The sequence below is a fragment of the Vipera ursinii genome, assembly GCF_947247035.1.
Source record: "Vipera ursinii genome assembly, chromosome: Z".
Taxonomy (NCBI): domain Eukaryota; kingdom Metazoa; phylum Chordata; class Lepidosauria; order Squamata; family Viperidae; genus Vipera; species Vipera ursinii.
Window position 1 is genome coordinate 52383513 of NC_139517.1, and position 17979 is coordinate 52401491.

Genomic DNA, 17979 nt, shown 5'->3' on the forward strand with positions numbered 1-17979 from the left:
TCAAAAAAGTTAGCCAACAAAAAATTATCACATTTCTTCAATCAGTCTCAAATCTTTTCTGCGTATTTTTTATATTCCTTAATTTTGTTCCCCCATTTCAGATTTCTCGCCGCTTTTAACTCTCTTCTTCCCAAGTCTTCCTGGGGTTTTACTTTTAAAAATTATCCAATTCAGGGATTTATATTTTAAAAGTCTATAGGGAAGAGAAATAAAGAACAATCTCACCCAGATCAAACATGTTGTTGACAGTCAGCTGTTCGGCGGTGCTGCCATAGCTCTTTGCTTCTTCCCCTCTTCCTTGGCTGTCTATGGCTTAGGTTCACTGCATATTTGCTGGCAGCCTTTCTCCCACCTGTTTTAAAGAGTTTCCTGGGTCCGTTTGGGCCAACCGCCATTGGTTCTGAACTCCCAAGGTTTCCCTTCCTCCTCGTTGCCTCTCCAGGGCAATTTTCTGACCTCTGGATCTCCAGACGAAGCAAAATCAGACTAGGAAACCAGAGTTACGGTTTCTTTCATCTGTGTCGCCATTTTAAAAATTTAGGGTCAAATGAAAATTTATGCCTGCAGTATTACGTATACTTTTTCATAGTACTGACATGCTAAAAGCTTTTCATGTGCTCTTTAATACCTGGTTTTTCACTCCAGTTGAACGGAGGTTGGATGCAAAGTAGGGACATTGCAGTTAGTACTTTTCAGTGCTTTCTAAGCAATACACTATGATGCATTTTTCACTGCCAAATGAACGCCTTCAATTAAAATTCACCACTTTATGCAGATTTATTATGATGATACACTGTGTGGATGTGAGTACTCTGCATCACTGAGCCAAAATGTAAAAAGGTGAACCAAAAAGTACTGATGGACCACTTGTCACAGCAACTGACAAGTTCATATGATAAACTTGGATGAACCAGTTAAAGACACTTCGGTGGATCACTCAAAGAGAAATTGCTGCCAAGGTGGCAGTTTTACAGGAATATGTGGTCATATTATTGATATTCTTCTGTATAGGAAGGTTGTGAAAGGGTTCTCCACATGCTAATGAGAGGTGAAGACTACAAGAGTTGAAATGTGCTAGTAATTGTTGTCATACTACAAGAATGAATGTGAGGAATTTATTCAAACCAATGTCATAGCTGATGTATATGGGCTCATAATGAGAAAAAGAAAGCATCAGTTTTTGAAATATTATCAGAAAGCTTCCTCTAGTGCTCAGCAATGTATAAGGATCAAGAAATGATGAAGCCTTTTCTCATTCTTGAACTATGCATGAGTGTAAATATATTAGAGAGGACTGGTGGAGAGGACTAATAAAAACATGGGAGATTCATGTAACAATCCCTCTATATCACGGGTGTCAAACTCGCCACGTCACGTGACATGTCACAATGTATTGCAACTCTTTTTGCATTGCCGGCAAAGGGGTGGGTGTGGCTGTGGTATGATGAAACCGGCCCACGGGCCAGCAGTTTGACACCCCTGCTCTAGATAAAAAGGGATAAAGAGTAAGAGTTGAGTTTGCAACTTCATTCTCCTGAAAATGTTAAGGCAGCTAAAGATGATACCTTAAGCTATGTTGCAGAAATGATAGATAAATGCAATAAATTATCCACATATTTTATTGTACTATATTTACAAAATTTACAATGTAAATAAAAATATAATTTCTTCTTCTGCCTAGCATACAAAATCTAATTCCATTACTTTCTTCTTATTTATTATTCTTAATGTGCTATTTACATGCTATTCTTTGAAAGGAATCTATCATTGTACACAAGATTTAATCAGATCTTGCAAATATACAATTTACTAATACTTTAAATGGATGCATAATAAGGGCAAAAATAACACACACGGTAAAGGCAAGTATTTGCCAGAATTGACACATCACATTTTTGTGATGCCAGAATGCTGATGGATCATGTGATCTATACTGCTTAATATTTAAAGTAAGCAAGCAAGAAACCTTCTGGAGATTAGCTTCTTGTTAATATTTTGAACATCTTCTAGCTATTTCTTCTAATATTTCCCTTATTAAGCATACTTTCCTTTGCCATCAAGCAGATTTGCTATACATGATCTTGAGTGAGATTATCCTAGTAGCTGTGAATTATTGAGTTGAGCTCGATAATTTGATAGATTTGAAACAATCTAAATTTTTAAATTGTTGATAAGAATTAGGAAAATAAGGACAAATAAGGGGTGTGTTGGTGAGGGAGTCTTTTCTGAAAATAAATCTTTCTCTGATGCTCATTCCTACTTCTCCCATCATTTGCTGGACTTCCTGCATGCAAAAAAATTAAATCTGCTGCTGAAGTGGAAAACAAATTCTCAGTGAAACGTAATTCATGGAGGAAAACAGTTATGATAATTATTGGGCAAAATTGAGGCAAGGAGACTCCACATTTAAGGGCAGTTTACCACTGAAAAAAGTATGTGGCAAAGATAATAATGCTTGTCCAGTTTTAATTTTGGTTTGTATGTGTATGTTCTAGGTGCGCAAGGTTGACACTCCAAAGGATCAGATGGACAAAGAATGGGAGGAATTCCAGAAAGCTATGAGACAAATCAATACAGTAAGTTACTGTTCCCTGTTTTGAAATTAATGCATGTACAGAAATGAAACTTGGCAGAAGTGATCTTATCTGCCAGTGTCAATGCGATTTACATGGTAGATGAGTGGACAAGAGCAATAGCACTTAGATATTGCTTACAGTATCTGGGTACTTATTTTACTGACCTCAGAAGGATGAAAGGCTGAGTCAACCTTGAGCCAGTGAGAATTGAACTTCCAAACTGCAGGCAGCCAGCAGTCAGCAAAAGTAGCCTGCAGTACTGCATTCTAACCACTGTGCCGCCACAGCCACATCATGACAAGTCAGGAATTGGATGGGTTGTCCCATATACAATATCCAGCATACATGATTTTCTTTTCTGATGGCTCTAAGTCCAGATCAAACATTCCTTTATGAAGATGCTAAATTAGACCAATCCTTTATGCTTAATAATAATATACATGTTACACAAATGGTTTTCAATTGATAAATTGTTTTATCTCTTTCTTTTATATGCCTGTGTCAAAGGAAATTCTGAAACATACTGACTTTTTAAAGTATTTTTCCAGTGGAACTTGGGACATTGCTCTTGTCTTTTGGGGGGAGAAAGAGGATCCCTGATCCCTTTTTTTCTTTTTGCCATATCTCTTTAAAGAGTTAAGGCTTAGGAGGGAAGGTTTTGCTGCCAGGGGAAATGTATATGGACTGGCAATTCCAGAGTTTTAATTACAGTAAAAAGAAAGGAAACTTTACATTGTTGTATTTCTCCATGTTCCATGAAAGTCAAAGAAATACCCCCAAAAAATTGAGCCTAAAACTGCTATATTTTATTTTTAATTTCTGAGTTAGATTTCAGAAGCTATAGTGGCTGAAGAAGATGAAGAAGGGCGACTTGACCGTCAAATTGGAGAAATTGACGAACAGATGTACGTAGCTCTAATTTTGTCTTCAAATTCTGTTTATGGTTGGGCATAGATAGGGGCCTCTGGTGGAGATATATTAAGAGGCCCCTAATATGTTTTCTAGACAGCTGTTTCAAAGGGTTAGGGAAGGGGGGAATGGTAGGGTTGGGAGGGAATTGGGGTGTACCCCACCAACCGGTCGTCAGTCCAGGCCTGAAATGGTTCCCGGTGAGATGGGGTTAGGGTTGGGGTCTCCTGCTTTCCCTGGCATTGGGGTGGGGTTTCAAATCCCCACGACGATTGGGAACGGCTGCAGGCGGTTACACAGAGGGCCATATCAACACCTGGGATCGCGCCCCCGCTGTCTTCAAGCGGTAGCGTGCTCCGACCCTCCAGTTGGTACCCATTTATCCGGGGGTGAGAGGGATCAGGCCCCTGAGCTCAGGCTGGTGTACTTTAATGCCAGATCCGTTGTGAACAAGGCTCCTCTCGTCCGTGATTTGATCGAGGAGGAACACAGGGATCTGGCATGCATTACAGAAACCTGGTTGGGCTCAGAGGGAGGTGTCCCTCTGACTGAGCTTTGCCCTCCAGGTTTCTGTGTGTTACATCGGCCACGGGCTCAGGGCAGGGGCGGTGGGGTGGCAGTAGTTATACGGGAGACCTTATGTCCGCGGGAGACCACTATTATACAGATAGGTGGGAGTGAATCCCTCCTCCTGAGGTGTGGCCCTGGGGCTCAGTTGGGCTTGTTGCTAACATACCTGGCGCCCAGCTGTGTAGCAACGGCCCTGCCCGAACTTCTTGACGTCCTCTCAGGGTTGATGGTTGAGTTTCCCAGACTTATAGTTCTGGGCGACTTTAACCTGCCTTCTCTGGGAGGGTCGTCTGAGTTGGCCCGGGAGTTCATGGCCTCCATGACAGCCATGGACCTGACCCAAGTAATTCAGGGTCCGACTCATGGGGGAGGACACACTCTCGACCTAGTTTTCTTATCTGGGCAGTGGTTTGATGATCTGGGAGGGGGCTCACCATCTATTGTCCCCCTGTCATGGTCCGATCATCACCTCCTGCGGTTGGTCTTCCACTATGCCACCCCCCGCTGCTGGGCTGTGGAACCGACCAGGTGGTTCCGCCCCAGGCGCCTAATGGATCCGGAACGGTTCCAGACGGCACTTGGGTCTATACCTATCCCCCTTGCTCACAGCCCGGCCAACACCTTGGTGGATGCCTGGGAAAGGGCTGCCACCAGGGCGCTCGACCGTGTTGTACCCTTGCGACCCCTGACCCGGCGCAGATCCCGGTGGGCTCCATGGTTCTTTGTGGAGCTCCGGGAGATGAAGCGTCGGAGACGAGGTCTAGAGAGATGTTGGAGATCCAGCCGGTCTGAGTCTGACCGGTTGCGGTTAAGAACCTTTACAAGGTCTTATCTCGCGGTGATGAGGACAGCGAAGTCTAATTACTTCGCTGCCCTCATCGCATCCGCAGATAATTGCCCGGCCGCCCTGTTTAGGGTGACTCGCTCCCTCCTTAATCAGGAGGTGAAGGAGGAGCCCTTACAGGGGCGAGCCAAGGAGTTTAGCTATCATCTGACGGATAAAATCGCTCAGATTCGAGCCGGTTTGGATTCTGACTGGGCAGAGACTGATGGGGAGGAATCGAGCAGTCTAGAGAATGTTACCTGGAGTGAATTTGATCCTGTGACCCCAGATGAGGTGGACAGGATCATGAGGAGACTGAGTTCCGCCACGTGTTTATTAGACCCGTGCCCCTCCTGGCTGGTATATGCAGCCCGGGAGGAAACACAAAGCTGGTTCCAGGCAGTAATAACTGCTTCTTTGAAGGAGGGTACCTTCCCTGCCGCCTTGAAGGAGGCGGTGGTGAGGCCCCTCCTCAAGAAGCCTACCCTGGACCCAGCTATTTTGAACAACTACCGTCCAGTCTCCAACCTTCACTTTCTTGCGAAGGTGGTTGAGAGTGTGGTGGCACTTCAACTCCCTCTGTTCCTGGAGGAAACTGATTATCTGGACCCATACCAATCGGGCTTCAGGACCGGGTACAGCACGGAGACGGCATTGGTTGCGCTGGTGAATGATCTCTGCCGGGCTCGGGATAGGGGTTGTTCCTCTGTCCTAGTCCTATTAGACCTCTCAGTGGCTTTTGATACCATCGACCATGGTATCCTACTGCGACGTCTCAGGGGGTTGGGAGTGGGAGGCACTGTTTTGCGGTGGTTCTCCTCCTACATCCTAGGCCGCTCGCAGTCGGTGTTGACGGGAGGGCAGAGGTCTGCCTTGAGGCCTCTCGTTTGTGGAGTTCCTCAGGGGTCGGTCCTTTCTCCCCTCTTGTTCAACATCTATATGAAGCCGCTGGGTGAGCTTATTCGTGGTTTCGGGGTGGGGTATCATCAGTATGCTGATACCCAGCTTTTTCTTTCCACCCCGAACCAACCCAGTGATGCCCTCGATGTGATGTCCCGTTGCCTGGAAGCGGTCCGGGTTTGGATGGGGAGAAACAGGCTTCGTCTCAATCCTGCCAAGACTGAGTGGCTGTGCATACCGGCATCTCAGACTAACCAATCTTTTCCATCGTTAACTATGGGGGGTGAGGTGTTACCCCCTGTTGATAGGGCCCGCAACTTGGGTGTCCTCCTGGATTCACAGCTCAGTTTGGAAGATCATATAGGAGCCGTGGCCAGGGGGGGCTTTTGCCCAGGTTCGCCTGGTGCGCCAGTTACGGCCCTATCTGGACCGAGATGCGCTACGCACAGTCACCCATGCGCTCGTGACCTCCCGGCTAGACTACTGCAATGCTCTCTACATGGGGCTGCCCCTGAGGACCACTCGGAGGCTTCAGCTGGTGCAGAATGCAGCCGCGCGAGTTGTGATGGGAGTCTCCTGATACTGCCATGTAACACCTCTTCTCCGCGAGCTGCATTGGCTTCCGGTTGCCCTCCGGGTGAGATTCAAGGTGCTGGTGATGACCTATAAAGCCCTAAATGGCATGGGCCCGGATTATCTAAGGGAACACCTGCTGCCAGCGTCAATTTCCCATCGTCCTGTGCACTCCCACAGGGAGGGCCTCCTCAGGGTACTGCCGGTCAAGGATTGCCGACGGGCGATCCACAGGGGGAGGGCGTTCTCTGTGGGCGCGCCTGCCCTATGGAATCAACTGCCAACGGAACTCCGGACTGTCCCCGACCTTCGTTCTTTTCGCCGGGACCTAAAAACCTGGCTCTTTGAGCTATCTGGTCTGGACTGAGGGGTTTAATGTTTTTAAATTGTGATTTAATTTTTGCGGCTAGACTTAATTTAATTTAATTTTAATTTAATTTTATATTGGATTGTTTTTAAATTTTGCCTTGTAAACCGCCCTGAGTCCTTTGGGAATAGGGCAGTATATAAACCGAATAAATAAATAAATAAATAAATAAATAACAGTGTTCCTCAAAAACTACTTAAGTAATTTTTATATTGCTTTAATAAGACTATATTTGAAATACTGCAGCCAGTTTTGGTCAACGCAATAAAAAGTTGAGATTCTAGAGTGCAGAGAAGAGCAACAAAGATTGATGATGAATGGTTTCAGGAACTAGGTATGTCTGGTCTAAGAAAAGAAGGACTAGGGGAGACAAAGTAGTGGTCTTTGAATATTTGAGGAGCTATCACAGAGAAAGGAAGGATCATCTGTGGGCGCTCCGGAGCTGTGGAATCAGCTACCGGTAGAGCTCCGGATGGCGCCCGATCTTCGCTCCTTTCGTCGCGATCTCAAGACATTTTTGTTTGTACAAGCTGGCCTAGCCTGATGGGGATCGGTGGGGTTGTTTTATTTTTGGTCTTTTAATTTTATCTCGGGGTTTTTTAGAACTGTACTTCTATTGTTTTTAATTAGGGCAATTGTTTAATCACCTTTTAATGTTTGTATTGGCTATTTTATTCTGCCCTGTGAACCGCCCTGAGTCCTCAGGGAGAAGGGCGGTATATAAATGTTATTAAATTAAATTAAAATTAAATTAAATCAACCTATTCTCCAAAGAACCTGAGAGCAAGACAAGAAGAAACAGATGGAAATTTATCAAGGAGAGATCCAACCTAGAACTAAGGAGAAATTTCCTAAAAGGAAAAAAAAATCAATGGTACAGTTTGCATTCAGAAACTGTACGTGCTCCATCACTGGAGGTTTTTATTTATTTATTAAATGGTTGTTCGGCCCAATCTAGTACTGAGGTCCCCTCCCATTTATCTCTGGAATTGTGGGTGCTCCATGACTGGAGGTTTTCAAGAAGATTGGGCAGCCATTTGTTTGGAATGGTATAGGGTAGGGGTAGGCAACCTCGGCTCTTTTATGACTCATGAACTTCAACTCCCAGAATTCCTGAGCCAGCATAGCATAGCTGGCTCAGGAATTCTAGGAGTTGAAGTCCATGAGTCATAAAAGAGCCGAGGTTGCCTACCCCTGGTATAGGGTCTCCTGCTTGAGCAGAGGGTTAGACTAGAAGACCTCCATGGTCCCTTCCAACTTTGTTATCCTGTTATTGTTAAAAGTGATGTAGTGTGATGTGATATCTTTCCTTTATCCAATTCCATTTGTATTTACAGATTTGGAATAATAGTTCAGGGTAATGTTACTGAATGATGTATGAAAAATGTACAGAAGATAGGGGACGGATTGGGGAGGAGGCTGTGCAACCCTATGGGAGAAGAAAGCAGGCCCAAGTCTTGCAAGGAACTCAAGTGGTGAGAAACAGAGTATGGGATGCCTCAGGGTAGCAGAGGCCTGGGGCAGACAGGCCTGGGTTTGTGTAAGGCCTCCCTCACCACTGACACATCTGGAGTGGGAGTCATTAAACCTTGTGATTATATGGGTGCCTTGCTTACTGTCATGATTTTTTACTAATAGGCAGGCTCCATTCCTGTCATAAGTCATAGACTACCTATATGCAGTTTCACATATGCATATTTTGAATCTTACTGAAGAAGAGGGGGTCATATTATTCACCAAAGGTCAGGGCAAGAAACAATGGTTGGGAACTGATCAGAGAGAGAAGCAACCTGGAACTAAGGAGAAACTTCCTGACAGTGAGGACAATTAACCAGTAGAATAGCTTGCTCTCAGAAATCGTGGGCACTCCATCACTGGAGATTTTTAAAAAGAGGCTAGACAGTCACTTGTCTGAAATGGTATAAGTTCTCCTGGTTGAGTAGGGGGCTGGACTAGAAGACCTCCAAGGTCCCTTCCAGATTCTATTCTATTCTATTCTATTCTATTCTATTCTATTCTATTCTATTCTATTCTATTCTATTCTACTCTACTCTACTCTACTCTACTCTACTCTACTCTACTCTACTCTACTCTACTCTACTCTATTCTACTCTACTCTTGTAACATATATCTTATATTTTGAGGAGAAATATTCTGGTAGCTTTTTGTTTCTTTTATATACTACCATATTCCATGCTAGACTCATGAGAATGTGGAATATAAACTAAATTAATTATAATAGTAGTATATAAATAATTTTAGCGCTCTCAAAATCTTTCATAAATTATTGGGATTACATTAATAATAAGATAAAATACCTTATTTATTATTTTTTGAACAATATTTAAAGATTTTTCTAAACGTCAAGAATGATTGAAGTATCTGGGCTTTGGGTAGAAAGTTGTTCAATAGTTGCTAGCTGTGAGAAATAAAATAGAAATAGAATAGAAACTTTATTGATTTATCATTTGATCATATATAAAACTAATACAAATATACAAATAGCTACTAAGAACTTGCCTTATTGTTTTCTTTCTAAGTGATTATCCCTACAGTTAAACTTCATCTGAGGTTCCAAGTTCTTTGAAAATGGCCTTTGATATAGAGTCCAGTCTAATTAATAATATGCAAGCTTGTTGCCTGAAGAAAAAAAAACAACTCCAGAAGATGGTAGAGGACAGGAAGGCCTGGAGGAACGTTGTCCATTGGGTCACAATAGGTTGGACATGACTTCGCAACTAACAACAACATACATACATACATACATACATACATACATACATACATAGGACTATTTTGCTTTTATATACTTTTATTATTGGAACCTAGGTTGCTGTGGTTGATGAGCCTCTTTATAGTATTGACACTGGCTAAAGTCTTAAAGTACTCTTCTTAAAATGTGGGAACCAGGAATCTGTTTCTGTAAAAACAAGTTTTAAGTATAGATAAAACTTGTTTCTGTAAAAACAAGTTTTAAGTATAGATAGGACTTAACTAATTTATATGTTCCCTATCCAGTCTTCAGTTATACATAGTCTCCCTCTTCTCAACTTCTTTGATTTTGGACTTATTGATGTTCAGTAATTGGGTGCACAATGTGAACTAAAGACTGTACAGCAGTCTTTTAATTCTATCTCGGTATTTGACATTGGTACCATGTCATATGCATAAAGCAGAATGTTTACATCTTTGCTTTTAACTTTAGGCATATGCATATTAGTTGTGAATTTACTATCAAGGTTTGTTCTAAATTGTCCCATATATAAGGGAAATAATACATAGACATTTGTGGAGGTATATAAACATTTAACATCAAAGTTACAGAGGCCTTAAACTGGAATATAACAGCTAAGAAAAATGGTGAAGAGGTACCTACAATTATTTTTATGCCCTATTCACTTTGAGTTCTTCCTTGATCAATATGGCCAAATCCCCTATTGCCTGGCCCTTTTCTTTTACATTCCATATTGGGTTGACCTAAGACTTAAAGCCAGATATTGAAATCTATTTATCACCAGCTATTAATCAGGTGTCTTCTAGTGTAATTGGAAAGAAATTCAGGTAGATCACATAGAAATAGAGAGCAACATTGTAATAGTGTATTTGTGTATTGTAATAGTGTATTTGGGTTTTTTGGCTACAGTTCCAGAGAAAATTCTGAACTAATTTTAATTGTTTTTAAAATAATTAAAGGAATTATAGGATTTCCTGTCTTTTATTCAAATTAGAAGACAGAGAAAGCAGTCACAGACTGTATGGATGCTTCTTACCCCGTGACTCATGCAGCTGCTGGACAACTAATTTTCTGAAAAATTATATTTTGGAAACAGAACATGTAGAGTAAAAGTGGTTGTTTGTTAGGTTTTTTTTACATTTTCAGCACACTTGTGCCAAACTGATGCTTTTTATCTGCTGTGAAAAAAGCAAATGTTCCTTAGCCAATCTGTAGTTCTGTAATGAAAATGCAGTTGCAGGTTTCCAAATCTAAGCCAGAAGATAATAGTAATTAATGGGTCCATTGTAACTATATCAGGGTTTTAACAAAATGCTCTTTACATGAAGTTGCATTGCATGAATGTATAAGGTTTATGTTTTTAGATTTTCACTTAATCAGAAAAAGAGGGTAAACTGTTTATTTTATCTTAGAGAATGTTTCCGTCGTGTTGAACAACTGCGTGACCGCCAGGAAATAAGGAAAGATAAATTAAAGGAAGCCATGACTCGAAGAGTCACACAGACTAAAGAAGAGGATGATATTGGTAGTAATGATGAAGGTGAATTGCAGGACTTGCTGTCTCAAGACTGGAGAGCAAAAGGAACAGTATTGTAAGTGCCTGAGAAGAGGAATTAATTTCCTAATTATTGTTCTTTTATCGCATACTAACATTTATGTACATGTATGAAGTCTTCTAGGTGTTAAGACCATCTGTTGTGAAAATATTTTTATAAAATCTATTATAGCTGTTATGAAAACAAAAAAAACCTTTTTATTGGAGCCAGTATTGTAACAGCAGTAACTTTTTAATATGCATTGAAGTATGTTCTTTTTTTTCTGAAGGCAGATCAACATTAAAAACAATGTTTACCAGTTAGAACTAGTTTGTAGTCTTAAATAGAAACCTATTTACTTTTATTTCCTGCACCTAACATATGCCACAGGTGTGACCTGCATACTATATTGGAAACTTATATTAACTTGTGTTTCCTTAGATTTATAAATTAGCTATAGCTCAGACATCAGTTGTAATTCTAAATCTATTGCCTCACAGAAATCAGAGTTTTCAAACACACTGAAGGTCACTGAAGTTGTGCATTTGTAGCCTTGCATTTAATAACTGTTTATTTGATGCAGGCATTCATTAGCAAATATCAGTGAATACCTACCAATGTATAATCCTGGAAAAAAATGCCCCATTAAATTCAACATCATGAGTTTTCCAAGTAAATGTGTTCTTTTCACACAATGAATAATCTTTAGCACACTCCTAAAGATTATTGGGTGATGCTCAGTAAGAAAGGATGAGACTGAATGCTTTTTATAAATATCTCTAAATTATATTGAAGGTTTGGGGCTTAGCTGGATTAAACTGGCAGTAAATGAATATTAAATGAATAAATTAGTTTCAGAGACAATTTGATAATGGGGCCCATTAACCTAAAATGTCTAAATCTCACTTGTTTCATTTTCATCACATTCATTCATTTTGTCACATAGTACATGGGATTCTTTCTACAACCCTATTTAAGAAACAGCAAATGTATACACATAAAACTTCATTTTAAAATGGAATGTAAAAAACTAATAATTTATAATACTTGCTACCTGTATAGAAAAAATTAAGCTTAAAGGTTTTAATTTAATTTCCATATTAATATATGAAATAGGGATGAGAGCACAGAACCTTACTAAGTTTTGGTATAACTGTAACATATACTTCATTAAATTAAGATGATAAAATACCATTTTCAGAAATGTCAGCTATGTAGTTGATAAAACTTACGAAGTATATCTGTTACGCCATTCTACAGGAAATCCATCCAGACTTGATGCTTTTTCATTACTCATACTCCATACCACTTTTTTATCTCTACCATAGTGAATTGTCATTGGAAAGATACTTTTAGCTTAAAATGGCTATATCTCCATCAAATAAATGTTAGATTTACTAAAAGTTTGAGTTTCTTTTTTAAAAATAGAACTTTTAGAAGTCTATAGCTTGTTTCCATCTTTGATGGTTAGAACAATCTATTTTTCTGCAAGCAATTTGACAAGCTGTAGCTCAGATTTTCATCATTTGATCGGTATTTTAATACAGAATTTGCTGTGATATTATTCAACTCATAGTTTGTTGTCTCTATATACTGTATATAAATTGGTGATAAAAATCTGGCCATCTACCCAACATTTTTAATTTATTTATCAGATTAACCTTATAAGTACTTTTTATATGATGCATATGCAATAATCGGACACACATATAACCTGCATAAGGTTCCCACTCAAGATTAAGGAACAAGTGATTTCTACATTAAATTCAATATACTGTATTGAACTACTTTGTTCACTATCTATCAACAGAGACAAATATCTACTTCCAGAAAGTTCAGTAAGGAATTGAATTTCTAAATTTGAATTTAATTGAACTGTGATTTCACAGGTATCAATTATGCACATTTGATATGTTGAAATAATATTGCGGAATCCCCAAAAGTAATCAATTTAAAAAATTGGGATGGAATGACTCATCATGGCCAGGTGGACATGGCTACTAGGCTTGGCCAAGTCAGCATGGTTAACTTGGCAAGGATGGCTCAATGCAGCTAGATTGGCACAAATGGGTAGGCACAAATGGGTGGGCATGGCTGCTTTGGCGTGGAACAAGTGACCCCAGCCTACAGAACATGGGGACAACTCAGCACCCCACCAGAAGAAATATCAGCTCCTAATGTGCCAGCCAAATGGATACAGGGATGGGGACAATTCAGGGTGAGAGGAATTACCATCATGAGACAATTTGGATCAAATGGGGACAGAAGAGGCACTTTCCCCCACCAGAAGAAACGCTGTCCCATTCTGGGCCCAAGGCACAGTGGAGCAGTGGAGCTCATAATTCGGTCTGGCCTTCCCTGGCAGATGCCTTCCTGCCTCCCAAGATGGGAAGCGCAGCCTGGCTAGCCCAGACTGCATGTTATAACAAGCCTCCATCCATGTCCAGATTGTGGCCCTGCTGCTACCATTCTAGGGATGACTGTTTGGGATATCAGCCAGAGAACTGCATGAAACAGCTGGTCCTTTGTCTGCAGCTTCTCCCTACAAAGAAGGGAGGAAGTAAGCCTGAGAAGCATACTTCTGCGGGGGCGGGGGGGGGAGGTGGGAGGGAGAAGTCAGCAGGAATCTGAGAAAGGCTGGGTGACAGTGAGGATCATAAGGAAAAAAAATTCCTGCCCTTGCTCCTGTTGGGCTTAAAGATTTATAGCACCAATCTATCATGCCTAATAGGCAACAGCAGAGAAATTGTCTCATCCCCAGAGGAAGAGATGGTAGAGGACATATTCAGTGTGGGATTCAAATATGTGAGCAACCTGTTCTCTGTGTGGATGCTGCTTCCAGAAGTCCATTCTGGACCTGGGCAACAAAAATTAGCTACCAGTTCTGCCGAAGTGGTGCGAACTGGCTGAATCTCACTACTGGACATCTTCCACTTTCTCCCAGCCCAGCTAAGCCCAGTGTACTGTGTCTTTGCTCCTGCTCCAGCAGCCTGCCTCTTGTTTTTCAGCATTGCTGGAGGGCGAACATTTGCCCAGGAGGATAACGCAGGCTTAATCTGGGCCTTATTCACCGAGTAGGCAGCTCTTAATAAGATGCCAGAAGCTTCTTCCTCCCTGCCATGCTGTCAAGTACCCTGAAGTGAAGTGAAACTCCTGAGAATTTAGATTTGAATGTGGCAGGCATGATCCAGCCATAGCCTGCCTTTTCTGAATGGACCTTCCTCATTCAAGAGCACTAAACACTATAAGAGTTTGATGGAACAACTTGGTACCATTTACAGCTTGCGGGTTTTGCCAGCCATGTGTGGGGAATGTTGATGGAGGAAATTGTTCTAGAGCCAGCCTATTCCACTTTTACTCTAAAGAAAGTCAGCCCTATGGAGTTCAGCAAGGCTTCTTCACCAAAGCTCAGGAAGGTAATCCAAAAAGACAAATGCATGCCTTACATTTATGTGGGAATAATTCCAGGCATACAAAAAATAACTTGGCTAGGCATATTCAGGGAAAGGGAATAGGGTAGGGTGGAGCTCATAATTAAGACTGGCCTCCCCTGCCTGGTGCATATTGCACTGTGTCTTGGATACATTTTGACTTTTTATTTCCATTCTGATGAGAAACATGCAATTGCCAAGAATGGTTTTCGTCTAACAGGCAGCAGAGGTGCCAGGTAGCTAGTACCTAACCCAGCTCATTTACCATAATGTATGATTTTACCATCCTCACTCCTTCCCCTGATTCAGTGATAATATTGCTGAAGGATTTATAATTTCTAAGGATTTAAAATAATAAATACATATATAATTTACTTTTCAGACCCTTAAATTTAGACCCTTCTATAAGTTGCTGATGATCTCTTCCACCCCCCCCCCCCAGTTGTAGACGAAGGTTCAAGAGAAGATGTGCAACTGTGGGGCGGGGATCATCCCCAGTTGTACAGATCAAATGGTATTCCAGGATTTGAGGGGCTGCCACAAAAAAGAGGGGGTCAACCTATTCTCCAAAGGACCTGAAGGCAAGACAAGAAACAATGGATGGAAACTATTCAAGGAGCAAAGCAACCTGGAATTAAGGAGAAACTTCCTAACAATGAGAACAGTTAATCAGTGGAACAACTTGCCTCCAGAAGTTGTGGGTGTTCCAACACTGGAGGCTTTTAAGAAGAGATTGGACAGTCACTTGTCTGAAATGGTATGTCAGGGGTCCCCAGACCCCAGTCCGTGGACCAGTACCAGGCTGTGGCATTCCAGCAACCGGTCCGCACAAACAAGCAAAGCCCCATCTGTGGGATGCAGGCAGCACACAAAACCATGCACCTTCCGGTCCGTGGAAAAACCTCTCTCCATGGAACCGGTCCCTGGTGCCCAAAAGGTGGGGACCTCTGGTATAAGTGCTTGAGCAGGTGTTTGAACTACAAGACCTCCAAAATCCCTTCCAACTCTGTTATTCTATGTAATGTTGCTTATGTGCAGCAAGTGAATTTTAAGCCACCCAAAGACACTTTGCAGATTGAGCTGGGCCGAATATAAATGTCATAAAAATAAATGTTTTATTAAGCAGAGCAGGCAAACAAGTGTGTGCTGGTTTACCTTTAAGCGTTCTTCATTAATATCTCATGTTCAACAATCAGTGCTATGCAAATCTAGAAGAAAATGTTCTGTCATTTAAGCCATCAATTTTAATCAGTTGATGCAATCAGTATTCAATTAATCACACAACTCCATCCTCTCATTTCCTTTGAAAGAGAGGACGAGTTGCTGATGTACTTTTAAATGGAATATTAGAGAAAGCCTTGTACCACAGGTAATCTTTGACTTATAACCATTTATTCAGTGATCATTTGAAGTTACAAGGGCAGTGGGGGGGAAAATGACAAGATCATTTTTCACACTGCAGCCTCCCCAAAATCCAGATGCTTGGCAACTGTCTCACATTTATGACAGTTGCAGGGTCCTTTTGTAACCTTTTGACAAGCAAAGTCAACGAGGAAGCCAGATTCACTTAATGACCGGGCGACTAATTTAACAACCCGTTTGATTTGCTTAGCAACGGTGGCAAGGTAGGTTGTAAAATGGGGCAAAGCTCACAACAGCTGTCTTGCTTAGCAACGTAAATTTTGGGCTCAATTGTGGTCGTAAGTCGAGGGTTATATTAGTAAATTATGCTTGTGAAATATTAATTAGATGGCTACCTTTTACGTATATTATTTGGGCTGCAGCGAAACAATTCACTAATATTCCTGAATTACTGTAGCGAAGTAATATTATTTAAGACTATCACTCTGTCCTTATTATCTGGATTACAGAGACCATTCAGTAATATTCCTGAATATATTAGCGAATTATTGTGGTGAAGTAACTCACCAATATTAATCAATTGCTGATAATGAAATAATATTGCAGATATTTTGGTTTGTTTGAACTGGATCCCCTTCTTTTGCAGTGTACTGTATAAATGGTCTTTATGGGGGTGGGAGGAATGCTGGCTCGGTTTTTCTCTCAGGCCACGCAGGCCCACCTCGCAGGGTTGTTGTGGGGAAAATAGGATCAGGCAAATTTGCTACCTTGAGTTATCCCAAATACATAAAAAGCAGGATAAAAATTCCATCAAGGCGAAATAAAAATTAATAAATTAAATAAAAACGCACCTCACGGCAAAGCGCCGAGCCGTGGATTCCCCTCAGAACTGCTGAGGGACCAACCCGGGCTGACCCAGAAACATGTGAACGCGGCCCCGGACTTTTTTCGCCTCACCACTGGTCTCCCTAGGCTTCGGGCACTCACTCCCATCATCCCCAGCCCACACCTTCCTCCGCTCACCAATTGCCGCCGCCACCGGCGCCGCCGGGCCGCAACCAAAATGGCGCCCACCCGGCTTCCTCAGCGCGAATGATGGACCACGCATGCGCTACAACGCAGAGCGCGGGGAAAGACTCGCACCTGCACAAAGGGAGGGCCGCCCTTTTCTTCCTATTGGCCAGAGCTGCTGTGGGCAGAACTCTCTCTTCCGGAACGCCCCCGTCGCGTGGCTTTAGAAGCTTGTAAAAACTATGCGAGGTTTGGTTCTTCCTTGACCAAGAAACGTGGTTTATCATCACTCAGGTTTTTCCCATCATTCAGCTTTTGTATAAATCTGCTTGGGGATTGCTTATGGTGCGGTGATCGCTTTCATCAATATTTTTAGTTTTCTTTTGCAGTCAAGGCTCTTGCAATTGTTATTTGTGTATATTGAGAGCTATATGCAATGAAAATCTCATTTTAATGTATGCCGATTTATTTATAGTACAATAAAGTTCTTATTCTATTTTCTGTAAACATAAAAGGGTGCAACTTGGACTTTAGTAAGACATTTGATAAAGTAGACCACAACCTACCACTTGATAAGATAGGAAAATGTGGGCTAGCCGCACCAGATGGATTTGTAGCTGGCTGACCGGCAGGCAAAGTCCGCGTGTGGTCCTCAATAGAACCGCATCTACATGGAGGGAAGTGTGTAGTGGGGTGCCCCAGGGCTCTGTTCTGGGCCCAGTGCTCTTCAACATCTTCATCAGTGATCTGGACGAGGGGATAGATGGGGAACTCATCAAATTTGCAGGCGACACGAAGCTGGCAGAAACAGCCAACACTCCAGAAGATAGGCTTAAGATACAGCAGGATCTTAACAGACTTGAACATTGGGTGCTATCTAACAAAATGAAATTCAATGATGGAAAAAAGTAAGGTTCTACATTTAGGCAAGAAAAACCAAATGCACAGGTATAGTATAGGTGGTACCTTGCTCGATAGTAGTAACTGTGAGAGAGATCTCGGAGTCCTAGTGGACAATCACTTCAATATGAGCCAGAAGTGTGCTGCAGCTGCCAAAAAGCCAACACAATGCTAGGCTGCATTAACAGAGGGATAGAATCAAGATCGTGTGAAGTGTTAATACCACTTTACAATGTCTTGGTAAGGCCACACTTGCAATACTGCATCTAGTTTTGGTCACCACGTTGT

At 41.8% G+C, this 17979-nt stretch overlaps 1 protein-coding gene across 4 annotated transcripts in view; it reads left to right on the forward strand.

The window, feature by feature from the left end:
- Positions 1 to 17979, forward strand: part of ZNF830 (zinc finger protein 830) — an 85697-nt gene that overhangs the window by 49182 nt on the left and 18536 nt on the right. For 3 of the 4 annotated variants that reach the window (XR_014494187.1, XM_083377141.1, XM_083377142.1), the window contains exons 8-10: positions 2496 to 2576; positions 3405 to 3481; positions 10865 to 11044. Coding sequence is in view for 3 of the 4 variants with exons in the window: in XM_083377141.1 (XP_083233267.1) it covers positions 2496 to 2576; positions 3405 to 3481; positions 10865 to 11044 (338 nt within the window). In the remaining variant the exon portion in view is untranslated. Of the gene's footprint in view, positions 1 to 2495; positions 2577 to 3404; positions 3482 to 10864; positions 12511 to 17979 lie in introns of those variants that run through there. The other variant, XM_083377143.1, reaches the window with a different exon arrangement.